General features: G+C 57.2%; 9 protein-coding genes across 9 annotated transcripts; 5 read left to right on the top strand and 4 right to left on the bottom strand.

The window, feature by feature from the left end:
• Positions 1-589: 589 nt before the first annotated feature.
• N657DRAFT_677208 (uncharacterized protein) lies at positions 590-1,812 on the top strand (the record flags this gene model as incomplete). The annotated part of the gene is made up of 2 exons (XM_062795970.1): positions 590-646; positions 700-1,812. The coding sequence occupies 2 exons, from the start codon at positions 590-592 to the stop codon at positions 1,810-1,812; spliced, it is 1,170 nt and encodes a 389-aa protein (XP_062653384.1).
• A 60-nt stretch (positions 1,813-1,872) lies between these two features.
• On the bottom strand, positions 1,873-3,367 carry N657DRAFT_640270 (PHP domain-like protein). Its single transcript, XM_062791941.1, has one exon. It carries the CDS (start codon positions 3,319-3,321, stop codon positions 2,176-2,178), a length of 1,146 nt encoding a protein of 381 aa, XP_062653383.1. The 5' UTR covers positions 3,322-3,367; the 3' UTR covers positions 1,873-2,175.
• Positions 3,368-3,662: 295 nt separating this feature from the next.
• On the top strand, positions 3,663-6,150 carry N657DRAFT_640269 (DUF155-domain-containing protein). The gene is made up of 2 exons (XM_062791940.1): positions 3,663-3,962; positions 4,031-6,150. The coding sequence occupies exons 1-2, from the start codon at positions 3,930-3,932 to the stop codon at positions 5,942-5,944; spliced, it is 1,947 nt and encodes a 648-aa protein (XP_062653382.1). The 5' UTR covers positions 3,663-3,929; the 3' UTR covers positions 5,945-6,150.
• Positions 6,151-6,498: 348 nt separating this feature from the next.
• Positions 6,499-8,525, top strand: N657DRAFT_587739 (uncharacterized protein). The gene is made up of 5 exons (XM_062789824.1): positions 6,499-6,654; positions 6,728-6,853; positions 6,924-7,001; positions 7,059-7,744; positions 7,822-8,525. The coding sequence occupies exons 1-5, from the start codon at positions 6,505-6,507 to the stop codon at positions 8,207-8,209; spliced, it is 1,428 nt and encodes a 475-aa protein (XP_062653381.1). The 5' UTR covers positions 6,499-6,504; the 3' UTR covers positions 8,210-8,525.
• A 713-nt stretch (positions 8,526-9,238) lies between these two features.
• N657DRAFT_640267 (Fumarylacetoacetase-like protein) lies at positions 9,239-10,914 on the top strand. The gene is made up of 5 exons (XM_062791939.1): positions 9,239-9,710; positions 9,777-10,016; positions 10,083-10,118; positions 10,207-10,652; positions 10,742-10,914. Exons 1-5 carry the CDS (start codon positions 9,696-9,698, stop codon positions 10,875-10,877), a joined length of 873 nt encoding a protein of 290 aa, XP_062653380.1. The 5' UTR covers positions 9,239-9,695; the 3' UTR covers positions 10,878-10,914.
• A 1,375-nt stretch (positions 10,915-12,289) lies between these two features.
• N657DRAFT_640264 (FMN-linked oxidoreductase) lies at positions 12,290-13,925 on the top strand. The gene is made up of 2 exons (XM_062791938.1): positions 12,290-12,571; positions 12,668-13,925. Exons 1-2 carry the CDS (start codon positions 12,361-12,363, stop codon positions 13,792-13,794), a joined length of 1,338 nt encoding a protein of 445 aa, XP_062653379.1. The 5' UTR covers positions 12,290-12,360; the 3' UTR covers positions 13,795-13,925.
• On the bottom strand, positions 13,706-15,982 carry N657DRAFT_640263 (alpha/beta-hydrolase). The gene is made up of 3 exons (XM_062791937.1): positions 15,488-15,982; positions 14,296-15,419; positions 13,706-14,231 (listed from the first exon to the last, which is right to left on the bottom strand). Exons 1-3 carry the CDS (start codon positions 15,718-15,720, stop codon positions 14,065-14,067), a joined length of 1,524 nt encoding a protein of 507 aa, XP_062653378.1. The 5' UTR covers positions 15,721-15,982; the 3' UTR covers positions 13,706-14,064.
• A 466-nt stretch (positions 15,983-16,448) lies between these two features.
• On the bottom strand, positions 16,449-18,973 carry N657DRAFT_563469 (TRP-domain-containing protein; the record flags this gene model as incomplete). Its single annotated transcript, XM_062788215.1, has 3 exons — positions 16,449-16,957; positions 17,029-18,609; positions 18,664-18,973. The coding sequence occupies 3 exons, from the start codon at positions 18,971-18,973 to the stop codon at positions 16,449-16,451; spliced, it is 2,400 nt and encodes a 799-aa protein (XP_062653377.1).
• A 2,827-nt stretch (positions 18,974-21,800) lies between these two features.
• Positions 21,801-25,340, bottom strand: N657DRAFT_562323 (uncharacterized protein; the record flags this gene model as incomplete). The annotated part of the gene is made up of 3 exons (XM_062788130.1): positions 21,801-21,898; positions 21,956-22,106; positions 22,149-25,340. 3 exons carry the CDS (start codon positions 25,338-25,340, stop codon positions 21,801-21,803), a joined length of 3,441 nt encoding a protein of 1,146 aa, XP_062653376.1.
• Positions 25,341-25,988: the final 648 nt, after the last annotated feature.

Genomic DNA, 25,988 nt, shown 5'->3' with positions numbered 1-25,988 from the left:
GACTGCATCCCAGACATGGTCGCCCTTGAGAACATCGCCAGCGTCTAGAACGTCTTTGACCATTGGAGACTTGCCCTGTCAGAGGCGACGTCCAAGGGGACGTGGATGGGGCCCGTTCGAAACGTACTCCCCAAGCTGCACTTTTGCTGTTTCTACCTATGGCGCCCCCTTCGTCCCATCCCGTCGTCTTCTTCCATAATGCTGTGATTCCGTCGTTTCCTGCGTTCTGCTTGCTTCAACCACATTCCTTTCCCAGGTGTGCCCTTCTTTCCTCTGCTTGGCAGTCATAATCACTTCGATACCCCAAGTTCTATTCTTTCGATACAGCAGTGCTGCGTTTTCTTTGCGTCTCCACGTCTATAGCCACCTAGGTCTGGCATCGATCGAGTAGACCATTTGTCACACTTTATCCTGCCGTTTGGTATTTGTCGCCACCTCAACTGTATGTCCAACGCATCTGAGAGCCAAATCGACAGCTTCTACAGACGGCTGGCCTGACGCCTCAATCATTCCCGTATCCATACCACCGCTGGAGCATTGAGAACTGGTTCGCCAAAAGCACCGTCGTTGCGGGGTGCAGGTCAGAAGGATGAGGGCCTATGTGCCATCTCTAGCACTCGTTCTGGGCGCTGTCTCGCTCGCTGAGGTGAGTGAATGCGTTGATAGAAGCAGAATCACGCAGCTTACAGTTCATCCCAGGCAGCTGTATTCGACCGGCGTCAACAGGTTCCTACCAGCAGCGTCAACCTTGCCGATGGCTTTATCAGCATGTTCAACCGCTTAGGGGCCGCTCAGACCGTCACTGAAACACTACGGCAGATTATTACAGTTGGAGCTGGCGGCGACGTGGGTGCTGGTATCAATGCTACGGCCGCGGTCACGGTGACGGTGACAGCCGCCGCTTCAACCGTCACTGTCTGCCCAGGCCAGGCAAATGGAGCTGTGGATTGGGTCTCGAGTGATGGATCGGCATCGGCCACGCCTGGTGGAGCAGCAGGTTCGGCAGCACCGCCAGCGCTGGTGATTCCGAGCGGCGGCATCGGTGTTATCGTCGTCTCCGTGCCTGAAGCTGCCCGAAAGACCAGCCTGGTTGGAAACCAGCCAGCTACTTCTCAGTCAACCGGCCCTCAGTTAACTGCGTCCGAGACAGTCGTTTCCCAATCTACGGCTTCTCAGACGAGCGCTTCCGAGACAGCCGCTTCTGGGTCAACCGCTTCAGGAACAATCGCTTCCGACTCTGTCGTTTCACAGTCGGCCGATGCCTCGTCATCCCTCGCGCCGCTCCCGACTCAGGGAGAAGCGAACCTGCCGGAACTCGTCACGCCTCCGGGATTCTCCGCCACTCTCTCTGTGACATCACTGGCACCTCTTCCCGGCGCTGCGAACCCCTCGTCCGACCCCATCGCTGGCGCGCCCGTGTCCGACAGCTCGACCGCCATCCCAACCAGCTCCTCAACCACTTCCTTGAATACCAGCTCAGCCACTACTTTAGCTACTGCCTCAGCCGCTATCTCTGACACCACGATTGGCCCTCTTCCGGGGCTGGCCAGCTCGCTAAGCGACACACTGAGCATTTCTACTACTGGAAATGGCCCAGCAGCGATCCCCACGTCAAACCCCGCCGGCGCCTTTGGCGGGAGCGCCGGCCTGATCCCAATCGCATCCGCCGCGGACCCGCCTGCGACCCCGACCACGCCGGGGGTTGCTAATGGAGCCGGCATCTTTCCCACGATTAATGTCTCGGGCTTGACGCTGTCGAGCCAGCTCAACCTCGGGAATCTGGCGCAGCGTACTTCGACAGCGCGCCTATAACCGTTGGGGCGGTTGTGCGTGGGCCGGAGTAATAAAATGAAGAAAACATGAATGTGGATACTATACCCCTTTTTGTTGTCGTGTTTAGATGATGTTCCTGTTGCTGTTCTTAGCCATGGTGCCGCTGACATGGGAGGACAACTCAGATGAGTCTGATTCATTGTATATATACGATTGCTTGTGCCGCAGATGGATTCGGCTCTTTTCTTCCTCAAAGTATTTTACTAAAGGGATCTCAACCAATTCGTCATACCCATTCTCCCAGCCCAACATCTTTATAAGGGGTATCGTAATGCCACGCCTACCGGTACGTTGATAGCGTAGTGGTACAAAGTGAAGAAGACGTACATGGCTCCAAGCTTATCAGGTATTTTTTGCTTGGGACCTCTCCTTCTTCAACTTCTTTGCCTGCCTCTTGCTCATCTCCCCTTGCTGGCCGCCCGCATTTCCGCCGGCGCCAGCATCGCCACCCTTTCTCTTTTGACCCTGCTGTCCCTGCTGCTGCTTCTGCTTCTTCGCTTCATTCACATTTCCACTATCCGCTTCCTGCCCACGCCCATCCCCATCCCCTTTTTTTCCTTGCCCGCCCTCCGCAGGCCGCACGATATCCACAACACCCCTAAACCCCCTCCTCTTAATCCCCTCGTTCACCACCACAGCCCTCGCCGCCTCCCCGAGCGCGGCAAACCCTCTCTCCGGCCCCAAACCCCACACCGCCAGTAGATTCACCACGTCCGCCGGCCCCCGCAAGCCCAGCGCCCCGCGCGCCTCGCTGCTGATGACCACCCCGCGACCCTTGGTCGCCCGGATCAGCGACTGCACATTCCCAATGAAATTCGCCCTCCGCCTCGCCGCATCCACCCCCGCTCCCCCTCCCCCGCTGATATCATTCTGAGGAAAAGCAAGAGTCTGCGAATAACAAATCTCGAACCGTACGCCGCGCTGCACCGCTGCCATGGCCGTGCGGTGGTGGATGTGCCAGCCGAGGTACGAGCTCAGGTCCAGCGAGACGAGCGCCGGCGGGTCGGTGGTGGAGAGGCAGGCCCAGGAGAAGGATTTGTCCGAGGTCGGGCGGAGCGCGAGGAGGTCGTACGCGCGCGCGTAGTCGGGGAGGCGATAGTTTGTTGTGGACGGGTCGGTTATCGTGAGGGTTGCGCGGCGGAGGACTGTCGGGAGGGACTGCGAGGAGGAGGGGGAGTTGGACTTGGATTTGGAGGACGGGGGTAGGGCGGAGGAAGCGTTGGTAGGGAGATTGGTTTTTGCTGTTGTTGTTATTGTTGTTGTTTTTGTTGGTTCTGGTATTGTTGCGCCGCCGGGGTAGGATGGGTGTGGAGGGGTGAGTTGTGGGACTGGGTTTGTGATGGGCGTCGGTTGGGTTGGAATTGGCCCCGAGATGGTGTGGTTGAGGGCGACTACATCGTAGCCGAGGGTTTTGGCAAACTTGAGGGTGCGTTCTAGCTCGGCAGAGGGCGTGCCTGGCGACCAGGCGATGTTGAGGTCGTAGAGCATGGCGTGTGTTGAGTTTCGAGATTGCTGTATGAAGCTGTCACATGCTGTTCGCAATCTCAAAGCTTTTCTTCACGGGCTGGCTGATGGGGCTGATACCGAAGTAATCTCCGGGTACAGTTACCGGTAATGCTAAAACGCTCTTCCTTACCATACCTTATGTGTACTACGAAGGTAATGCGCATTGGGTCCAAAATCGTTTCCATCCCGTACGCTCCTAGCATGGTAGCGAACCAACCATTAAATGCCCAACTTGGTCTGTATGATACCTGCATGTAATGTACAATACGGTTATGCCCTAATGTGTCGCAGCCTCCACGTCGAAGATGACGTCGGCTGGCTCCGGCTTCTACTGTGGTAGCTCGGTTGCAATTCTGACGATTCTAACCCGACGGTAAATGATGGTGATGACGGCAAAGAGTACTACTGCACATGGAATATCAAAGCAACACCACTACATTAGTAGTCACCACCGTGTACGGACTTAACTACACGCCACGCACTCCAGCGCGGACGGAGCGCCGACCCCTCGTCTCATCCTAATAAACCCTCCCCTGAGAGTCAATTGATCGACATCCCGAATCCTCGATATCCCGCATCTCCCACCCACCATGGCCTCTGCGAAACGAGGCCCCTCGGTCCTGGTATGCAGAACCGACCTCCCTTTCCCCGTCGTACCAGTCTCCAGTTGACATCGTCTTGTTTCCGCTAGGTGACAGATTCCCGCGAGCGCCCCGCATCCCGAGCAGGTCCTCAACGAGGTGTGGCCGGCCCCGCGCGCCTGAGCACCCGCCTCGTATCCGTCGACAATGTGCTGCAGTATTCGTCTGACATACCCTCGGGCCAGCCTAGGGGGAATCCAGCCCATCATCGCCCGGTACGCGCCATGGCCATGCGTCGCACAAGCCAAGGCGGCGGTCTGCCGACTCTCGCGTCCGCCCGGACTGGCCAGCAGATTGTCCCCACACGGACGACCAAAATCAGCGAAAAGCTGGTGCTGTTGCCCGAAGCGCCCGGCGCTGGGGATGAGGAAGGCGAGAGCGACGACGAGCTAGCGAGGGGGGCGTCGATATTGCGGGGCGAGGACGAGAGCCGGCCGCTGAATGACGAGGAGCTGGACGTGCTGAGGAAAAGAGGGGGCATCCGTGGAAAGAGCTACGCAGAGCGTCTGCCAAAAGTACAGCGCGGAGAAAAGGTGTCTCGCCTGACGGCTTACTGCACAGCCCAGGCCTACAAGATCAAGGCGACCGCCGACTTCGTAAAGACAAAGCACGAGGCCAAGACAAAGATATACGACGATTGTCTCTATGCAGGATACCACCTGCCGCTACTGCCGGGCGTCGACGGATACCGGCTGAGGAGCCGCCCGATATTGAAGACGCCGGGGACAGGCAAGACGGTGTTGGACCTCGAGATTGAGCGCAGCGAGCGAAGAGACGAGCACGAGGGCTTTTGGGACGAGTACTCGTACGGTTCGCAGGGGCTGGGGGGCAGCCCAAACACTGCGCCGCTGTTGCAGCAAGTGACTAGCGCCCCGGACGCCCTCGAGCACTCGCCTTCCACCGACGCCGTCGCCGATGCAGCTCGTGTGACCGTCAACCCGATCAACCAGCTCGTCCCCGATGCGAAGCACTTTGGCGAGATGTTTGTCTTTTCGTACGGAGTGGTCGTCTTTTGGAACTTCACCGAGCACCAGGAGAAGGACCTTCTGGCGGACCTGACCTTTGCCGAGAACGAAACCGGCGTCTCCCTAGCTACGCGGGCGCTAGATGAGGATGACTTCGAGACCGAGGAATTCCACTTTGAATACAGCGCCGACGTCAAACGCCCGCGCGTCTTCAACGACATGATCACACTCCTCCCCCGGTCAGACCACATGGTCAAACTCGCCATCAGCCACGCCATCGCGCAGAGCACCAAGCTCTGCTTCTTTGAGGAGCGCATGTCCGAGACCATGCTCGACGCGCAGCACGTTCCCAAACGCCTCGCCCTCACGGGCGAATTGAACCTGACGCGCACCGAGATCGTCAAGATCCTCGGCCGCCTTTTCAAGAGCCGCGTCGACATCAACCTGTCGTCCAACATCCTTGACGTGCCCAATTTCTTCTGGGACTCGGAGCCGACGCTGCACCCGCTCTACGTCGCCGTCCGCGAGTACCTCGAGATCGACCCGCGCATCAAGGTGCTCAACGAGCGCTGCCGCGTGTTCCTGGACCTGGCCGACATCTTGGCCGACAGCGTCGCCGACGCAAAGATGAGCCACATCACCTGGATCATCATCATCCTCATCGTTATCAGTATTATTGTTACGGTAACCGAGGTCGGGCTGAGGTTCGGCATGCTGTCGCGCGGGAAGGGGCAGCAGAATATTATCAAGGAAGGAGGCTTCGTCAGTGTGGAGAGGCCTGGGGGGGATGTGGTCGTTGTTGGTGGCGGTGGTGGTGGTGGGGGGGACGGGAACGGGGACGGGGATGATGATGGGCGGCTTGTTGACTTGAGGAGGTGGATGAGGGAGTCGAATGTGTCGGCTGCGGAGTTGAGGTTGTGGAGCCGGGCGCTGAGCGAGCGGGAAAGGGCGGCCGTGTGTGGCGGAGAGCTCGTGGGCGAAACGTTTGCCGGCGTGTGATGGTATGTAACTGGAAGCGTGAAAGTGGGATACCAGATGCTTATGGACGGCAATCTCTAATCCTGATGAGGTGGCACTGTACACAGCGAAGCGTTTCTAAATTCGGGTTGTTGCTTTTTGTCTAACTGGAGAACCATCCTGATTCTATGTGCGCAGGGAAATAAATCGTAGCCGGCAGGCTATAGTAGGAAAAGAGATGTGGTTTGTTGCTTGCAAGGACCGAGGGACCTCGTTCCGCAGAGGCCATGGTGGGGACCCAAAGCTCCGCGGATGGCCATGATACATTGATCAGTGAGTTTCAAAGCAGGGTTTGGGTTGAGCTCGTCGAGTCGCCGCTGATGATGAAATGCCAAGAGAGCTGTATGGCACCTGCTTCCACGTGACGGAACCTGGAAGCTTCGCAGCCGGATTTGGCCCGGGCGTTCCCGAGAGTGCCTGGGAAGTGAGGCAAAAATACGGTGCATACCATGGTTTTTTGAAGCAAGCGAGGAAGCCAGACCTTCCCTTCAAACCGCTCATTTTCCACATACACCCCTCCCTCTCCCACATCCTCCACCTCCATGGCGTCCCGGAGACTCGCTCTGAACCTCGCCCAGGGCCTTCGCGGCCGTGCAGGAGGGCTTTCTGTGCCGTTTAGGCGAGGCCTCGCAACACCTCACCACTCGCCCGCCATCAAAACCGAGACGACAACACTCAAGAATGGCCTGACGGTGAGCTCCCGCCCGCTCGTCACCAATTGGTCCTCCCTAGCTTGGTCGCTGACTTGAATTGCTCCCTCTCCAGGTCGCCACTCAGTACTCGCCCTATGCCCAGACCTCGACGGTCGGCATGTGGATCGATGCCGGCTCTCGCGCCGAGACCGAAGAGACCAACGGCACCGCTCACTTCCTCGAGCATCTTGCCTTCAAGGTACGGACCCGCGCGCCATTGCTGGAGACGGAATCTGGGACTCGCGCTGACCGTTTTCGCTCCTGGACAGGGCACGTCGAAGCGGACGCAGCAGCAACTGGAGCTTGAGATCGAGAACATGGGCGCCCACCTCAACGCCTACACCTCGGTTCGTCCATGACTGTGAAGGTTCAAGCCTCGACCTGCCGCTAACCATGGGGAACAGCGCGAAAACACCGTGTACTTCGCCAAGGCCCTCAACGAGGACGTCCCCCAGTGTGTCGACATCTTGCAAGACATTCTTCAGAACTCGAGGCTCGACGAGGCCGCCATTGAGCGGGAGCGCGACGTGATCCTGCGCGAGTCGGAGGAAGTGGAGAAGCAGCTCGAGGAGGTTGTTTTCGACCATCTACATGCCACCGCCTACGCGAACCAGCCCCTGGGCCGCACCATCCTCGGCCCCCGCGAGAACATTCGCGACATCACCCGGACCGAGCTCGTCAACTACATCAAGAACAACTACACGGCTGACCGCATGGTCCTCGTTGGTGCTGGTGGCGTCCCCCACCAGCAGCTCGTCGAGATGGCCGACAAGTACTTCTCCAAGCTCCCGTCCAAGGCCCCCGAGACCAGCGCATACCTTTTGTCCAAGAAGAAGCCCGATTTTATCGGATCCGACGTCCGTTATCGCGATGATACCATCCCGACCGCCAACATCGCTATCGCGGTCGAGGGTGTCAGCTGGAATGACCCCGATTACTTCACCGCCCTCGTCGCCCAGGCCATTGTCGGCAACTATGACAAGGCCCTCGGCAATGCCCCCCACCAGGGCAGCAGGCTCAGCGGGATTGTCCACCAGAACAACCTGGCCAACAGCTACATGAGCTTTTCCACCAGCTACAGCGACACTGGGTAGGTTTGCCCCTGGGCGTTGCGCAACTGATTTTCTTTGCTGGCCGTCGAGTATATGCTAATAAGCGCGGTCGCAGCCTCTGGGGTATCTACATGGTTACCGAGAACCTTGGGAACATCGACGACCTGGTGCACTTTGCCCTGCGCGAGTGGTCGCGGCTGTCGGGCAACGTGACCGAGGCCGAGGTTGAGCGCGCCAAGGCCCAGCTCAAGGCGTCCATCCTCCTGTCGCTCGACGGCACGACCGCCGTGGCCGAGGACATTGGCCGGCAGATCGTCACCACCGGCCGCCGCATGAGCCCCGGCGAGATCGAGCGCATCATCGACGCCATCACCGAGAAGGACGTCATGGAGTTTGCCAACCGGAAGCTCTGGGACCAGGACGTCGCCGTCAGCGCTGTTGGCAGCATCGAGGGTCTCTTTGACTATGCGAGGATTAGGGCCGATATGAGCAGGAACTTTTAAAGGATGGGGGTCAGAGAACAGGAGAAAAGGAGTGCGGTTGTTGCGCGTGGAGTAAGGGAGGAGGGAAGAGGAGAGGAAGCAGAGGCGCCCGGGTTCAGTGTATTATAATCGGTGCTGGCGATCCGAGCCCAGCATAGGAACTGTACTGTAGGGGGCGGGTGGGTAGACATAGATCAATCGATCCAGCTTCTTTTGTCAGGCTAGTAGGGTCGGCAGGGTCTGAGGGATGTTCGTCTGAGGGATGTTATTGTCGAGTTACCCGGTATGTGGCTCCGCTATCTGTTACATGCTTTTGTGTGAGTTTGTTTTAGAGATGGCCCCTAATTCAACTCCAACAAATATGTTGACGCTGTAAGTCTGCGCGGTAGAGCAGGCTCCCTCGACATGGTCCATCATGGTGATCCTTTAGATCAACCTGATTATGTCCATCTGGCGCCTCTTCTTCCTGATTCATCCTCATGTCCTGTGTGGTGCTCTCATCTGGGCTGTGAGTCACGCGGCGGTTTAGAATCCGATGCTTCCGCGTCAAATTCCCAGCCAGCCTCGAAACCAGCCATTTACCTTGGCCCCTATTCGAACTAATGCCGTAATGTCGCTGACATGGCCTGGTTCAACCTGGCCAATACGTAGAACCTTACCTAGGTATTCCTCCCCTACCGAGCTGCGTGCTATAACTATGCGTGCAGCAAAAAGGCCATTCTTGCCTGCTGTTTGTTGTGAGGACGATTATGGACATTCATGCTCCTTGACGATCTGCTGAATGAGGGACGTATTGTGTTCTGTATGCTCACAGCTTTCGGCAAGTTGGGATAAGTCAAATGAGCGAAAAGATATCTTCTAGCTGGGTGTCCGTGGATGAGGTACGTACATAAATAGGTACTTGTACGGAGGTCCCTATCAAAATCCTTGCCTCACCGCCTTAACATCACAGAGGTTCCGCTTGGCAGTGGTAAACTTTTTGGTAGGGAGATCCGTACTTGGGTAGCTTTTGGTCCCTGAACCAGGCCTAGTCTTTTGACCTATCAAATTGTTGCCATTACATGGCCGAGCTAATGCTATCCGTTTGAGCCGTTATAAGTCACTCAGCCTCCGAGCCGAACGCCGAGAGTTACGGAAAGCAGGGGTAACAGTAACCACTCTGGCTGGTGGAATAATTAACCCGAAAGCTCGACATCTTACTCACCTTCATCAACGACTGGAGTTAAAGTGCCGGATAGAACTGCAATATGTAGGACAAGCATCTAAAGAGAGGAAACTCCCACGGCGGAGTTACCGGTATATGAGACGATCCCCCAGCAGCTTCCCCACAAAGCTACAAAACAGTCAGTTCTAACAATATTGGCTTGTACGGAACCGGTTGTATAACTGCGAGATATCTCCGCCATCGGCATCTTTGGTCTCGCTATATAAAGGAGCACATATTCCTACTTCAGAGTGTCCTGTACTGTCAGAAACTCGCCAATTTCGTTGACGCCCACCCATCACGATGCCTACATTCTCAGTGAGTTCTGTTACAACACCACTCATCAGACGGGGACAATGCGAGACAGCACGCTGACAGCCCCAGCGCCTCGTCCGCTTCCTGGCCCGGGACGGCCGCACCTACTACGGTGACGCTATCCTTCCACGCGGCGTCACCGATGTCAGCAAGGCCCGCCAGGCCCGCGTCGTCCAGGGCGACATCTTTGGGCAGCACATTGTGACTGACCAGGTGGCCGACATCCGCATGCTTCTGGCACCCCTCGCCCCCGAGGACGTGCGGACGGTGCGCTGTCTGGGCCTGAACTACGCCGCCCATGCAAAGGAGGTGCGCATTCTCCCTCCCCATAGATACCCTCCAGCATTGAAATGGAACCCGGCTGACCTCAAGCAGTCCAAGATGCCCATCCCGGAGTACCCCGTGGTCTTCGTAAGCTTCCCGCCAGTCCTCAATTGCCCTTACCAAGACAGTTGTTGTACGGAAGGGGCATGGCATATCCTAACCAAAAAATTCGCAGTACAAACCCGCGACCTCGCTGACTGGCCCAACCGACCCAATCCCGATCCACCCGCTGGCCCAGCAGCACACGGGGCTGGACTACGAGTGCGAGCTCGTCGCCATCATCGGCAAGCCCTGCGCCGACGTGGCAGAGTCCGAGGCGCTCGACCACGTGCTGGGCTACGCGGTCGGCAACGACGTGTCGCACCGCGACTGGCAGCTCAAGCTGGGCGGCGGGCAGTGGAGCCTGGGTAAGGGGTTCGACGGGTGGGCGCCGTTCGGGCCAGGCATCGTGAGCCGCGACCTGATCCCCAATCCCCAGCGTCTCGGCATCCGGACGCGGGTCAATGGCGAGACGGTGCAGGAGAGCACGACGGCGGATATGATTTTTGGCGTGGCCAAGACGATTGCGTTTCTGAGTCAGGGGACCACGCTGATGCCGGGGGATGTCATCTTTACAGGGACGTGAGTAGCCCTCTTTTTTTTGTTTTTGTCTTGGGTTTCGTTTTCCACATAATGGGATGCTGATCAGGGTATCGCACCGGATTGGACAGGCCGCAAGGTGTTGGAATGGGACGGAACCCGCAGGTGTGGTTGAAGGATGGGGATGTGGTCGAAGTTGAATTGGACAGCGTCGGGACGTGCACGAATAAGGTTGAGTACAGCCCGGTGAGGGATGCCAAGCTCTGAGGATGAAGGGTGATATCCTAGGACAGCGGCAGCCTGAGGGCAGACGGCGTTTCGTGTGGTGGTATCAGCTGAGGTTCAAATTCATCGCTCGCGGCAATGTAAGAGCAACTCTAGAAACATGAAGTCCTGGATTTATTACATGAGTGCTGTGAGAGACAAGTGGCATCAGGGCGAGGCACTAGGCACTGCAAATGCCGACTCAATTCTGCTAATCGAAAGCTAAGGAAAGGAAGAGGGAGAGTATACAGGATATGCGTCTGCGACACGGGAAAGATAAGTGGTCGTACAGGCCACCCACCGATGACCCACCGATGAGAGCATGAGTCCAGGGTGCGCTTTCCGTCATACGAGCCCTAGAGCAGAGCAGAGTAGGGATGATAATAATAATAATCTAATTCAGCTTAGCTCTTAGTAAGTTTCTCAACTATTATAAAGTAGGAAAATACAGATACTTGATATGATCTATACAGTGAATATATTTATTATTATTCCTACACCGCTGTGCCCCAGGGCGTGCCGGACCTTCAACAACTTACTATACAGGAAAACCGCGCCCTCGTGGGCCGGGTGAAAAACCCATATCGGCAATCAAGGAAACGATCAGTGTGCGATCCTGCGAATACAAAGTGGGAAGGCCTCTTGGCCTTCGAAGGAAAGGGTATCAGACTGCGAGCTCCAGCTCCAGCCTCCTGGCCAGACCGTACATCGGCAGTTTCCCCGAGTCCATCAGCCAGTCCAGGATCCTCCCCGTTAGCCGTGCAGCTTTGGGACTGATTCCCTGTAGGACAGAATAAAAGTCCCTTCGCGTTCTGAGTTCGGCTCTCTCCCATCTTCGAGTCAACGGTGGGGCCAAGCACCACATCACAAGGTGTTCGACAGTCTCTCGCCCCTCTCCACACTCGCATATAGGCGTCAGTACCTCTGGGACTCTCCTTTCGAATAAGAAAGCCCGAAGGCCTATGGCCCCGGTTCGAATCTGGATCAACAGTGAACTCTTCGCTCTGCTGAGGCCGTCGTGTCTCCTTAGGGTTTTGTCTTGGAACAGAGTTTCGTGAGTGAATATATTTTATAGTCAAGTTTTCAATCTTATTTTAATAAGGAGTCTAATTAGAATAGTTATTTTCAACCTGCTAAAACGGTGTATAATATTAAAATGGCCTACAAGCTTAGCTCCAGCTGATATATCTCAACCGACCAATCTGATAGAAGGAGTAGTTGAGCAGATTATTTTTGCATACAATATTTGGACTACGCACTCACTGCCTCACCCGAGAGGTGCTTGCGAGCAGGCTCTCTTGGCAGTAAGTGAGGCCGATACATTTTACTGGCCCAGAAAAGTGGGACAGCCAGTGTCCCATTTCTTATCGGCATCCTCCACTTCTGGCGATTAGGTTTTCGAGGCGATCATCCCTTCCCCTCGCTCAACGCCGTGATGTTTCGGGCAGCAGCCCGCTTTCTGCGAGGAATACAAACTGTCAGCACCATGGCGGCCACACAGGAAACAGCAGCTGAAGTTGCGACTGCAACTGCATCCGTCACACCACACACGCTGGCGCCGACCATGCTCCCGCGCGTGCCCATCCCGCCCCGCGGCGTCGACTACCGAGGCAAGCTCGTGCTCGCCCCCATGGTCCGATCCGGCGAACTCCCATCGCGTCTCCTCGCTCTGCACTACGGCGCCGACCTTGTTTGGGGTACGTTGCCATTTGCCCTGTCCAACCGTCTCTCAGCCACCACCACCACCGCCGTCCAATACCAACTCCACACTAACACCGTTTTGTGTCCCACAGGCCCCGAAACAATAGACCACTCCCTCATCGGCGCGGCGCGCCGGATCAACCCGCGCACCCACATGGTCGAGTACACGCGGCAGCCATCGCACTCGCACAGCCCAGCCGCTAGCGACGGCGGCGTCGCCGAGTCGGTCATCTACCGCATCGACCCTGTCCGCGAGAAGGCCAAACTCGTCTTCCAGCTCGGCACGTCGGACGCGGCGCGCGCCGTAGCCGCCGCCCGCTTCGTCGCGCCCGACGTGGCGGGCATCGACGTCAACGCCGGCTGTCCCAAGCCGTTCAGCGTGCTGGGCGGCATGGGCGCGGCGCTGCTCAGGACGCCCGAGAAGCTCGCGGGGATCCTGGAGGCCCTGGTGCGGGAGATCACGCACGAGTTTGGCGTCGGCATCAGCGTCAAGATCCGGCTGCTAGAGACGGCCGCGGAGACGGAGGCGCTGGTGAGGAGGCTTGTGGCGACGGGGATCACAGGGCTGACGGTGCACTGCCGGACGACGCCGATGCGGCCGCGGGAGCGGGCGATCCGCGGACAGTTGAGGATGATTGCCGATGTGTGCCGCGAGGCCGGGGTGGCGTGCGTTATGAACGGGGATGTGGAGAACCGGGACCATGCGGAGGGGTTGATTAGAGAGTTTGGGGTGGATGGCGCTATGATCGCGACGGCGGCCGAGAAGAACCCGAGCTGTTTCCGGAGCGGCGCTGACGGCGGCATGGCGACGTGGCAGGAGGCCGTGGAGAGCTATCTGCGGTTCGCCATGGAGGTGGAGAACAAGATCGCCAACACCAAGTTTTTGTTGACGCAGATGATTCCCGGGAAGGCGCCCGAGTACAAGGAGATTCACAAGTGCAGGTCGTACGTCGATTTTATGCAGGCGCTGGGCCACGAGGGGATGAAGGAGATGGCGCGGGAGACCGACAGGGTGTTGGGGTTGGGCGAGTTTGAGGTGAAGCCCGAGCCCAAGCAAAAAAATAAACAAAAGGGTCAGCAGAAGGGTCGGCAGCAGCAAGGGAAGCAGGAGTCTAACAAGAGGAAGAGGGAAGGGAGTGTGGACAAAGAGCAGTCGGCGAAGAGAGTCGAGGTCGCTGATCCTACTCCTGTCGCTGCACCTGCGTCGATTGCGGTATAAAGTGAGCATTCTCTTTGCATCTTACAGCGGTCGGTTGGCGTACGGGCATGGCATTTTCACGGGGTGGGCTTGGAACGATATCCTGGTGCGGGTCTGAGAAAATAGAACTTATATACTAGACACGATACAATTTCATCTCATCATCTCACCACGAGCCCTCCTCCATATATGGCAAGTCGTGTGGTATCTTACTCTTTCCGGATCTACCGCATGTACGAACACATGTATACCAATCATCGTAAGGATGGCTCAGCTATCCCTCGGCACATCTTACACCCTCTTACCCTGCGCCAACAACTCAGACACCTTGGGCGGCAGCACCAGCGCGCTCCTGTCATTCCTGCGGTAAAAGTCAACCAGCGCCATCGCCGTCTTCTCGGGTAGGTCCTCGTGGATGAAGTGTCCCGCCTCGGGAAACACCTGCAGCGCATACTTGCCTGTTTCCGTCAGTAACCGTGCCCTAGGGTATATAGGATGGGAGAATGTTCCGAAGAGACTCACCCTGCATCTGCCCAATTGTCAACTCGGTGTCGAGCCGATCCGTCCCGGCCAGCAACAGCATCTTGCCGCCCTTGCCAGAAAGGAACTTCTTGCTCAGCCCGCCAAACCACCCCTCCCAGAAGGGCTGCGTCTCGGCCAGGTCCGTCCGCCACCGCCACGGTTTGCTAATGCCCTTTCTCCCCGTTCCGCTGCCGTTTACAATTCCGCTCTCTGCAACAAGCCCGTCTTCCTCCTCAACCATTTGTTCCTCACCATCATCTCCAACAACCCCCGCTTGCTGTTCATGTGCTTGTGGTGGTGGTTGTCCCTGATGGACAAGCAACCCGGGCACGCTCGCCCGCGCGCTGATGGCGTTGCGCACAGTCCGCGACCGCACATGCCACTCGACAGCGTCGCGCAGCGTGTCGAACCCGGCGGGGCGCGTCGCCAGGTACGCGTGCATGCTCTGCAGTGCGTCAAGCGCCGAGCCTTCGACGACGTCCAGGACGGCGTAGCCCAGGAGGTCTACTTTTGTGGCTGTGCTTGTGTCGTCTCTGCTACCTGTGCCTCCACTTGGCCCGGACGTGGTGGTTTCCATGGAGGCTGGTGCTTTGCTGATGTTGGTGGTAGTGGTGCTGCTTCTTGCCAGAGAGCAAGCCAGTTCCGTCACTACTGCGCCGCCAAGTGAGTGCCCTACTAGTAAGATGGGCGGTAGTGTAGGCCAGTGCATGGCGGACTGGGTCAGAGTTATAACAGCGAGGAGGTCAGCGGCGAGGGTGGGGAGACTGAGGTCTTCCACTTTCCCATTTCCTCCTTCTGTTGCTTCCTCGCCATGGATGGCGAGGGTAGATGAAGCGGAGTGGTGGGTGGTAGTCAGCCCATGCCCGCGCGCGTCTAGCGACAGAATCCCTGCCGACGGCAGGCGCTTCCGAATCTCTGCGCTGAGCACCGCAAATGACAGACCCGAGCTTCCTGCGCCGTGATGGGTGACAAAGAGCGGGCCGGGGGGGTTGCCTCGCCCCGAGGACGGGGTGGGCGAGGTGAGGTAGGCGTGGTAGGTGATGGAGCCGTCAGGCGACCGGAGTAAGAGCTCCCGCTCAAAGTAAGTCGTCCAGGGGATGGGGTCGAGGGAGCGGCCGGGAAGACTGTTTTCTCGTGTTAGGCTTTCCTCTGTCTCTTCAGTGATGTAATGCTGGGACTGAGGGAGGAATACCCCTGCGGCCTAGCAAACAGTGCTCTGCCCGGTGAAGGAATGACGGTTCCTGTAGATGACATAGACGAGGCCGACGACGAGTCATCGTCCTGCGGTGTGTTGGGCACCGAGCCAGAGCCGAAGCGGTCCTCGTCAGCCTCGCAGATGGAGTCGGCCAGTGGCGGAGGCGGTGCCATGGCATGCATGGCCGTGCTAATTCTTGCTTTGGCCCACTTCTTTCGCAGGTCGCTCATGTTCCGCTGACCGTCTCAGAAGGACTCGGAGCGTATCATCAATGGCCTTGCTGGGCCGCCGAAGCCATTCCTCGTCTAGTGTCAAAGTAGGTCTCAGATTTCGTAGGTGACGGAACAACGGAGTCTGAGTGAGCAGGACCTCTACGAAGGGAGATGATTAAAAGCACACAACTACCTAGTTGGATTGTCCCTCCTGGATGTCAGCAGACCAAAGTTCATGATGTAGGGATGGCGTTGAGGAGCCAATTGAGCTTGGGTGAGGTCATTGGTCGTTCGTTTTGGGCAGACAACCCCGCACTGTATTGGCCCCTTTTCAGGGGAAGCTGCAATGGAAATGGCAGCAAAGACTATGGCAAGCACAGTGTCGCTGAAAGCCTCAAATAACCGTTGTGACTCGTCCATGTACTTGTACAATAACGAGCAGACCGGCGAAATCGATCTCCTGCAGTATCATGCAAACAAAGTCCTGCTTTCTACATATATGGACCGGGTAATACGGCCACAGGCTGCCTTCAGTCGTGTTAAGTGATTTCGCTCTTCACTAGGTCGACTCTTCGACTGGAATTGCCTCCCCGTGGACTCTCAAACACTTGCTCCATCGTATCTTCATCACTCAATAATATACAGGATATGGTTGTATGTATGCAGTACCTCCTCCATCGCTGTCTACAAGAGGACCCAACTCATCCCACTCCAAAGTCGCCTGCATCGTAACCCACGTCACCCATTCAATAACCCTCGTAGGGCCCTCGGTACCCATTATACCCCCCACCATACCCTCCTCCCTGCTGCCCATAGCCCCCAGCGTGGGAGTGTCCATAACCACCACCACCACCCCCCATGGGCCCCAAATTCGGCAACGTCGGCTGCCGCATACCCCCCGCCCTCGGCAGCGGCGCCGCACCCAGCACCAGATTCTCCCGACTCGGGTTCATAGTCATATCCTGCGCGTTCGGCATCAGCGGCCTGAGGGAACCGCCGCTCGGAGCGCGCGAATGTGCAGCAAACATGGGATTGGAGAGCCTGTCACTGTCGGAGCTACTCTTGTTCTTCTTGTGGCCGTACCGATCAGGCGAAGTCCCAAGGGGGCCCTCTTTTGGTTCGACCGCCACGCCGGTGAAACCCGTTTTAGAGACCGAGAGGGACGACGACAGGTCCGTCGACGCTGTCTTTGGGCGGTCGAGCAGAAGCGAATTGCGGGCGTCGAGCGGGGTCAAGGTGTCGCGCTGCATCTTCTCTGTTTTTGAATCTGTTAGCGTTCATGGTTATGGACACGAATTTGCCAGAGTGGCGCCGCTATCAACTTACCCATCTCCTTGCGGCGCTTGCGGTGCGGGTTTTCCTTGCAGCAAGCATTGAAAGCATTCCAGGCGATGAGGATGGCCAAGATGCCCGTCAGTGCGGACTGAATTGCGATGAGGACGACGCCCGTGACGGTCTGCGTGGTCTGGGCAATGCCGAACTCCTCGACAAACACCAGGATGCACACCACCGACAGCACCCGCACCACCTGGATGGTGATGTTGATGACATTGCCCGACCGGCGTTCGTACGGACGGCTCCAAAGCAGGAGGATGAGCATGAAACCCTCGATGATGAGCTGCGCAATTGTTTGCACCATTCCATGCCCATCCGCCGCTGCCAGCGCGCAGCCCTTGGCGAACATGTAGATGATGGTCGGCACGAAGACCCACCAGTAGTCGCGCCGGTAGGCCTCGTAGAACAGGCTGTACTTGACCCAGATGCTCTTGTCCTCGTACAGGCCGCCGATGTCGCCCTCGAGCTGCCTGAGCCTGCGGGCAGTGCTCCAAATCTTCCAGCCAAAATAAGCCAGGACGGCAGTGAAGAGAAACAGAGTAACACCGGCAAGCACCTTGGCGGCCCACGAGTCTCCCCGGGTGAATTGGAAGACACAGTACAGAACCCAGATGCCGTAGAGTAGCAGAATCAACGACGTAATGGTCCGAGCGATGGAGCCCCAATAGTGCTTGCGGAAGCCCGACAGCGCCTTGGGGAAGCTGCCGAACAGGGCCCAGAATTCGAGGATAACCTTGACGAGGAGGAAGCCCACCACAACTGCCGCCACAATGATGGCGACGATGAGAAGGACCGTCATGAAGGCGTTGGAGGACGGAATGCTGTACTGCTGCACGAAGCCCTGAATCCCAGACACGGCCACCCGGACGGTATTCTCGGGACTCCCTTGCTCCCCAGTTTCCTCGACCGTGCCATTGACGGTCGTTTCAATCTGTCGTGCAGCGAGGCGCACAAACTCGTCGACTGCCCTCTTGAACGACCCCTGTCCGGTCGTCTGCGAAGAGCCGTCCGGAAACACCAGAGTTGCGTTCCTCAAAAGTTTGACACTGTTTCCGGTCAGGTCGCCCCCAGTGGCAGCACGGAAGTCGTCGATCGAAAGTTGAAGCTGCGTCCAGGGAATCAGACCAGTCGAAAAGCCAAAGTTCTTGGCAAAACTTCGGTAGACGCCGGGGTAGTTGACCGACAGCATGCCGTTCATGGCCATGCCCTGGAACCAGCCAAAGACCTCTGTGAAGCTGGGGCTGACGGTGCCCATACCACCGGCCGCCGAACCACCGCCGGCGGCAGCACTGCCTCCTGCAAAGGCCGCTCCAACTGCTGACACGCCGCCCAAGACCAGAGCCGCTCCTGCTACGCCTGTGGCCACGTACGAGACGGCGGGCACGCTGGCTGTCTTTCCGTTGGACACCTGAGACTGGATGCAGGCAACCCTCTCACCCGACTCCCTCGAGGTCAACTGCAAGGTCGCCATGGCCGCGATATCCGGGATCTGGAAGGCAATGGCCGGCACCAGGCTCGCGTACTCGTCAGGGATTTTTTGGGTGCCCTTTGCAGAGAAGTTACCGGCGGGGACTGTACGAGTCAGCAACTAGTGGCAGCAAAATGGTAGGAAAGATGGACACATACTGGGACAGAGCTGCTGCACAAACGTGTTCTGGTCGCAGGGGTCGAAGGAATTCGAGTAGATGTTCTGGCCGTAAGCCGTGACGTTGAGGATGGCCGTGACGTTCTGGACCTGGTTGCTCGAACCTGCTACATTGAACGTAACCGTCTTGTCGGCGTTGTTGTACTTGATGTCCACCTTTTGCACCGACACGCTGGCGTTCGTGTTGCAGCTGCTGAAGCCGGTTGTCTCCAAAATATCCACGCCCAGCACTCGGCTGGCCAGAAGCGCCCCGGCCAGAGCCGCCCTCAGCGGGCCACCTAGACCTCTCATCTCCGTGTGATATCCTCCTATTCCTCTCCTCACGTTGCGATAGCAATCTCGGTCGTCGAAGCCGCAGCTCAGGATTCGATCCTCCGTTTTAAAACGATGATTTTTCCCCTTGTTTTCTCCAGCACTTCCAGCCAGATCGTGTGCTTCACTGTCTCAGATTCCAATCTCACCAGACAATGGTATTTTGTACAGTTGTTGATGTCGTCGAAACCGGCGAAATGAGAATAGACAAGATATATGAAAGGAAAAAAAAAATAAAGACAGTCAACGTCAAAGAATAACAGAGCCGAGGATCAACCTGGAGCGAAGGGAAAGCGCACAGCAGAAAGAGAGGCCCCTCAAAGGGGAGGCGTCTGGCGAGTTCTCGCTCAAGCCTGAACAGAACTTGAGGACGAGGTCACGAGTTGGCACCAGCCAAAGCTCCAAAGAGTGGCAGCAAGAAGCGAAAAAGAACAGAAATGCCAAAGAAGTGGCATAAAAGAGACAGGAACAAAAGGACAGGGGTGCGAGATAAAGCAAAAAGAGGGCAGAGGGAACGAAAGGGAGATCATGACAGGGACCAGCGGGTATCTGAAACGGAATGGGAATGCGAGCGCGTGGTGTGGAGAGCACTGGACGCTCGCACCGGACTGGGAGAAGTCCAGTCTCGCCAACTCGGTTTCTCGACTTGCGGAAACATTGCGTCGTCTTCGAAATCTGAACCCAATCATTCCATCGACCCGATTCGGTCCTGCAACGGGCAAATCGCCACGTCGCAATCATGATTGGAGCCACATCGTAAGTGCACTCGGATGCGTCAGGGGTGGTGATGGTGAAGGTGGAAGGGAGCGCGAAGCGAACGTTCCCATCGAAACTTCTGTCAACTGGCGCCTCCGCTGGCACGCGGTCCCACCTGCCATCGTTGAGCCTGAAACGCTAGCGGCATTCGGAGCGCTGAGAGTGGCCGGGCACCCATTCTGCCCTTTCCGGCGGCAGTGCTGCTTATGATGAGTCGATTGGCTGTGAGGCTTCTGTGCATTAGCGACGGCGCCACTGAGTGCTTTGTCGACACTTTTGAAACTCGGGAAGCGACACGACCAGATATCACATGGAGGATCGACTTGTCTATCCGCACTTACCCCTTGTCTTCTTCGCACTTATTCTAACCACTTTCGGCGTAGAGGTTTCCTACACCAGCCACACCGCAATCCTGCCGCCATCAACATCACCGTCCTTGTCACCAAGGGACTTGAATGCTAATATATCAACCAGCATCACCGGACATTCAGCTCATCAGTGCAGAAACCTTGAACGCGGTTGGTTTGAGTCTGCGTTTTAATCTATATCTCTCACCCCCGGTGGTGGTGGCTAGACAGATAGACCAGGGCCGAGAGTTACGCCTACTATCGGAGCTTGGCCCACCGGAGGCTCAAAAATAAAAGACAAAGTGCACCACCAAGAGTCCTAAAAACATGGTACATCGCCAGGGCCGTAAACTTCATTTGATTGTAGTTGCAATTGAGCAAGTGGTCGCCTTGATATACGAGGATGGAGGTGGTAATGGCTGTAGGGTTGTCGTGTGGCTGGTGCGCGGACATGCCTCCTTTGTCCCTTACCCACCACCCTCAAAGACAAATCGCGAGGCACCAAGTGCCTCAGGTTCCACCCAGCGACCGAGCCTTCGACAGTAGAAACAAACAATAGCCTGTGTGGTGTGCTCGGATCGTGAGGTTCTGCCGCAGATCAAACAAGGAATCCTTCCCAACCCGCGTGCGCGCCTATCCATCTCCACGGGTTTGCGCTCGGCTGCCTGTATCGAACGAGCGAACGACAACAAAGGAGCATTCGGATCTTCGACTTGGAAGTTGTCTCTTCGCCCCGAGTCAATCAGTTCTCTGATAGCCTCGACTCTTCCAAGACAACCAAAGGTCGAATTCGTCTCGCTCTAGTTCGTCCCAACTCGGCGGCACCGTGTGTCACCCTTTCAATCCCTTACCCCACTGGATATGACTGCGGTCTGCTTTGATCTCGGGAAAACTTGTCTCTGTTTGATCTTACTTCCTGAACCCTCTTACTTTTCATGATTCTTTTCTTCATTCTCCCTCGATTCAGGTGTCTCTATTTACGCTAATTTCTACTTTCCTAATTCAAGATTCTCAATTCCTGTCCAGCACATGCCATGTGTCACGCCAACAAACAAACCAGGTTGGGTTGTAGTCCCTGCAGACCTCCAATCGTCGGACGATCTTCGTAGCCTGTATACGCAGCCTTCGGCTCCCGGGCCTGTGCACAACAGCTGTACCTTACATACAGTACTTTGAATACGAACAACCTGAATTGTGGAGCGGACGAGAAGACACACAAACGCCGTCTATTGCTCTTGTAACAAGTATCCAGAAACATCGCTACCCTAAATGTGTACACATGTGTATCTCCAAGCCATCAATCCCAGCCGTGTGCTTATTTACGCATCTCCTGTTTCCCGTCAGAAAGAAGAAAAACGACGTTAACACCATCGCGAATACAACACGGAGACCATCAACCTGCCCGTGTAAATTGATTTTTACCCTCTATACAGATCATGTGAATAAAATCCTCTAAAAGAAAAGGCGAAATTTTGAGAAAGAATTCCAGAGGAGAGAAGGAAGAAAAGTATACACCAAACTCGCCAGAACAGTCAAGGGGGTATCAAACCAACACGAATGCCCTCCAACACCACACAACACAATATCACTGATTCCAAAGCTCCCCACCCCCAACCCGATTCCCACACCGGGATGATTCCAACGAACCCCTTCCCCCTTTCGGCGCGAGCAACGTTCGCTGCAACGGAAAAGACGAGCATGAATCAGTGATAGAACCCACCGCCCGCCGCCGACGACATATTCGGCGAGTGCCCATAAGGCGATACCGACCCCTGCGGCGTAAACGGCCTGTTGTCCTGCCCTTGCCCTTGCACTTGCACTTGCACCACACCATTCGCGGGATCAGCCACACCACCACCGACAAGATACCCCATCTGTGCCGCGCCTGCTGCCTGCGGACCACTAGGAGCACTGGGAACCGGATCCTGCAGCCCCAGTCCCAGCGCATCCATGCTGAGAGCAGGGAAGGGCTCGATATCCTGCGCCATGGTCAAGTACGGACTCGTCACCTGCTGCTGCTGCGGTGGCATGTACGCAGCCCCCGAGGTAACGGGACTCGCCTGTAGCGGCGCGGGCATGTACGCGGTAGTCGCTGCTGCTGAGGTGGCGGGCAGGGCTGGGAAGGCGGTGGCTTGAGGGTTGAAACTCTGGAAGGCGTGATGTTGGTGCTGGTGCGGATGCTGCGGGTGCTGGTAGTGTTGGTGTTGGTGGTGGGGGATGGGCTGTTGCATGTCGATTTGGGCTTGAGCCATGCTGAGGTCGTCGTAGTTGGAGCTATAGAAACCGGTGGTAAAGCTCTGTGGAGGAGGGATAGGGTACATGCCCAGCGGCTGGGGCTGGTGTTGGTGAGGGTAGGTCATGGGCCCGGGTTGCCGGGCCATCGGGCCCTGGGGCACGGTCGGTGACGGGCCAAAGGGGTGTTGCTCAGACTGCATCGGGAAAGTGGTCGGGAAGGACCGTGGAGGAGGCTCCTGGACAGGGCTGATGATGGTGTCCTCGTCGAGTTCCTTCTTGGCTACCAGTTTGAGGACGGGCAGGCTGATGTGCTCCATGTGCTTCGCAAGGTGGACAGTCAGCTTCTTCCACGACGGGAAGGTCTTGCCACAGAACCGGCAGGGCTCATTCTGAGGCAACTCGGCAGTTTCCTGGTGGCACTGCTCTACCTTCGCCCAGGTCGGGTCAACAGCTCCTGCGCGCTTGATGGCAGCTTTCGTCTTGACCTTGGGTTCGATGAACTTGTGCTCGCGGACGAGGTGCTGGAGGAAATTGTCACGGCGGTAACACTTGTGCCGGCAGTCGTCGACATCGCAGGTCCACCATTCTAGGTGACGGTGCCCTTCGTTTTCGTGGCGGACCCAGTCAGCTTTCCTCTTGAACATCTTGGGCTCCTTGCAGCGCTCCCAGGTGCAGGTGAACGGTTGGACGTCCTCATGCACGTGCTTGGTCCAATCCGACGGCTTCTGGAACTTCTTCGCTACAAAGCACAGTTGGCACTCGAACTCGGCTGGCAATGAACTTGTCGGTGGCATTGGGATATCCTGAGGGAAACTGTCGTGGTTGATGGCCCCTTCCAGCGGAGTGATGTCTCCATCCGATCCGGAGAGCGGATCGAGCCCCCGCTGATCACCTTTCGAATCCAGGACGTTGGCGCTGCCGCCCAGCGCAATACACGTAGAGCCACAAGAGCAGTTTCTGGCGGCAACTGCCTGCAGATGTTTCACCCTGAGGTTGAGGAGGGCCTTGTAGCGGGCGCATTGCTGGTAGGCAATGCGGTCGACCAGGTAATTGTTGGTCGTGCTCAGGAAAGGGTTTAGCTTGAGGACGTGCTGCTGGAAGCCAGCAAAATTTGGCGTGATGTCGTCGATGAACTTCGTCGCCGCCTCGGATTTCATGTCTCCATCCTCGTATAGATCATCGTCCTCATCCTCGTCGTCATCAGCCTCGGCCGCATTCACTTTGGTGTTTCCCAAGTTCGACACGGGCGGGCCGCCAGCCTTCTTCCACAGGCCAATAATGCCGGAGGTCTCGGACTTGCTCCGAAGACGATTCAAGGGCTTCTTGACGGTCAATCCCAGGCCACTCGGGCTGCGAGGCGAGGTGATGGGTGTCGCACTGACGGAACCGGTTCGGGCGTGGGTAACGCCAATAGACGCCACCTTATTTCCAACATCCACGAATGCGGTGTTGATGCTTGGAACGCTCTGTTTCCTGGACCATCCGGGCTTGGGGCTAGGGGGTGCGAGCTTGGCCTGGTTCTCCTTCCGCTCCATAGAAGATTCCGTCTTCAAGGAGCTAGCATCGTCCGGTTCAACGCGATTGCGCTTGCTCGAATTGACGCTTGCTTTCCTGGCGAGGCCGCGAAGCCCTTCCAGAATGCTTGGCCGCCGGCCCTCTCCCCGGTTGAGAGAGAGCTTCTTGAGGAGGTTGCCGGCGACTTGGACATCAGTGTCAACCATGCTGGGCATGCTGAACCGCCGGGTTCCCCAGGTTGCCGTCCTCGACACAATCGAATCATTGTCCCGGCACATCCGCTGGTACCGCTCTATGGCGGCTTGAGAGGTTTGAGGCTGATAGGCTGCAGAGTCCGGCTGCGAGATTGAAAAGGCAAGGGGAGCGTCGTCCCAATTGCGGCCCCGGCGCATAAGCTCCAGGTCTTCGCGGGTGAGCGGACCGCCCGTCTCAACGTAGTATGTCTGGCCAGGAACGGGTTTGTTTTCGGTCATGTTTCCCAGGGCAATCTCTCGCGCGGGGATGTTGTCATCTCCATCATTCGGCACTTCTGCGGGCTGCTGGTGAAGCTGGCGAGTGGGCTCTGCCAAGGGTGCCGATCTCTCCAGCCACTCACTGACACCCTGGTTCCGCTCCTCGACCCCTCGCTGCGCTGCCAAGTCGTTGATGCTATCGACTTCGGCGTGGGGACGAGCAGATGGATCGAGACCACCCTGCCCGGTAACTTGATCTGGAATCCAACGACCGGTGCCGTCACGAGCCGCCGTTAAGCCTTGACCACTGTGACTCTGGGCGTCCTGGGCATGGAACGCGGGAGATCTACCGACATTGTCACTATCCCAGTGGGAGATTGTAACTCGGGGGCTTCGCATGGCGGCAACCGGGGCGAGACCGTCGTCGCTGGATTCAGCGCTGTCGTTACTGGTCCTCGGCGTCAGCTGAGAAAACGGGTGCTTGGCAATCGGCGCCGAAGATGGGTCGGGGGAGAGCGACAAGTCCTTGGGCGCAATTGAAACCCGGGCAAAGCCTGGAAATACACCCCTTGTTGACGCGTCTTCTCTTGTCTGTCCGTTAGGGGATCCGCCTGGCAACGAGGGGCTCTTCTCCGGGGTCAGCGGCAGGCAAGGTGCTGGCTGGTGCACATGCTGTGTGGTAGGGGGCGGAACTTGGACGCCAGGGTTGTCCGCGAGTAGTTCGTTTCCGCTAAACGCAAGATTATTCTCATCCAAGAAGGACGGGGATGCGCCTTCAACGGTGTTAAAGTCGATGCCAAAGAAGGGGTCGTCTACCTCGGAGAACTCGCTGGACTGGTAGTGGATGCTCAGAGCGGACACCGACTCCGCGGGCGTCTGTGTGTCCCACGCAGGCGAGGCCGAGCTGCTGCCGGGTTGAGGCGAGAAGGGGTTGAGGAATTGAGGGTCCTGTGGTGGGATGTTGCGGGGTTGCTCAGGCAGGTCCGGGCGGGATGCGGTGGTATCGGGGCCAGTCGGGTATAAGGTGAAAGTCGAAGACATGTCTGCTGCAGCGGACGGGTTCAGTGGCCCGGCGGGCGAGTATATATTAGTCTCGGGCGAGATCTCCCTGGCTTTGTGTACGCGCAGCAAGGTGAGGATGCGGTGCACAGTTTCCCGGTTTCTGGACGTGGGGAGAATTAGGCGACAGTCATTGTGGGTGCGTCTGCAAGCGGTGGGTGAGGCACGAGCTGAGAAATTGCAGGCTAAAGGTAGGTTGCGACTGGCGTCACTCTGGCCGACAATCTCTGCTGGGAACAGCAACAGAGGAAGCCGATGAGCAGCGAGGACAATCGGATGTGATTGAGGTAAGTGAGCGAGCGAAGAAGTCACGGCGATGGCTGGCCTCTCAAGACTGTTGGTGTCTGTCCGGGGCGGAAAATGGGGGGGGTGAGGCGCAGCGCGGCTGCGGTCCCCAGCCTTAAGCTAGCGCTTCAAGGCTTGTATTGTACCGTTGGCTGCGGGAATGACACGAAGGGATGAGGGGCAGCCACCTCCAAGGAGCAAACGACACATCAGGGCGTGCAACAGGGTCGATAGTCGATGTTTTGTTGGTTGTCAGTAGGCAAATAACATTTGGCAACGGAAACCAAATTCCATCTCCGCTCAACCAAAGAACCAGGAATTCTGACGCTCACGGAGGTAGGCCGT

This window comes from Parathielavia appendiculata (assembly GCF_033297405.1).
Source record: "Parathielavia appendiculata strain CBS 731.68 unplaced genomic scaffold N657scaffold_1, whole genome shotgun sequence".
Classification (NCBI taxonomy): domain Eukaryota; kingdom Fungi; phylum Ascomycota; class Sordariomycetes; order Sordariales; family Chaetomiaceae; genus Parathielavia; species Parathielavia appendiculata.
This window is presented reverse-complemented; position numbering and strand designations above follow the sequence as displayed.

Bases quoted from the DNA above. Each gene is read 5' to 3' on its own strand.
- N657DRAFT_587739 (XM_062789824.1), top strand. From the start codon at position 6,505: ATGGCGTCCCGGAGACTCGCTCTGAACCTCGCCCAGGGCCTTCGCGGC. The intron at 7,002-7,058 runs GTTCGTCCATGA...CATGGGGAACAG, and splicing joins ACCTCAACGCCTACACCTCG to CGCGAAAACACCGTGTACTT. The intron at 7,745-7,821 runs GTAGGTTTGCCC...GCGCGGTCGCAG, and splicing joins ACCAGCTACAGCGACACTGG to CCTCTGGGGTATCTACATGG.
- N657DRAFT_640264 (XM_062791938.1), top strand. From the start codon at position 12,361: ATGGCGGCCACACAGGAAACAGCAGCTGAAGTTGCGACTGCAACTGCA. The intron at 12,572-12,667 runs GTACGTTGCCAT...TGTGTCCCACAG, and splicing joins CGGCGCCGACCTTGTTTGGG to GCCCCGAAACAATAGACCAC.
- N657DRAFT_640263 (XM_062791937.1), bottom strand. From the start codon at position 15,720: ATGAGCGACCTGCGAAAGAAGTGGGCCAAAGCAAGAATTAGCACGGCC. The intron at 15,420-15,487 runs GTATTCCTCCCT...ACGAGAAAACAG, and splicing joins CTGTTTGCTAGGCCGCAGGG to TCTTCCCGGCCGCTCCCTCG. The intron at 14,232-14,295 runs GTGAGTCTCTTC...TGACGGAAACAG, and splicing joins GACAATTGGGCAGATGCAGG to GCAAGTATGCGCTGCAGGTG.
- N657DRAFT_640270 (XM_062791941.1), bottom strand. From the start codon at position 3,321: ATGCTCTACGACCTCAACATCGCCTGGTCGCCAGGCACGCCCTCTGCC.
- N657DRAFT_640267 (XM_062791939.1), top strand. The intron at 10,017-10,082 runs GTGCGCATTCTC...GACCTCAAGCAG, and splicing joins ACGCCGCCCATGCAAAGGAG to TCCAAGATGCCCATCCCGGA. The intron at 10,119-10,206 runs GTAAGCTTCCCG...AAAAATTCGCAG, and splicing joins CGGAGTACCCCGTGGTCTTC to TACAAACCCGCGACCTCGCT.
- N657DRAFT_640269 (XM_062791940.1), top strand. From the start codon at position 3,930: ATGGCCTCTGCGAAACGAGGCCCCTCGGTCCTG. The intron at 3,963-4,030 runs GTATGCAGAACC...TGTTTCCGCTAG, and splicing joins AACGAGGCCCCTCGGTCCTG to GTGACAGATTCCCGCGAGCG.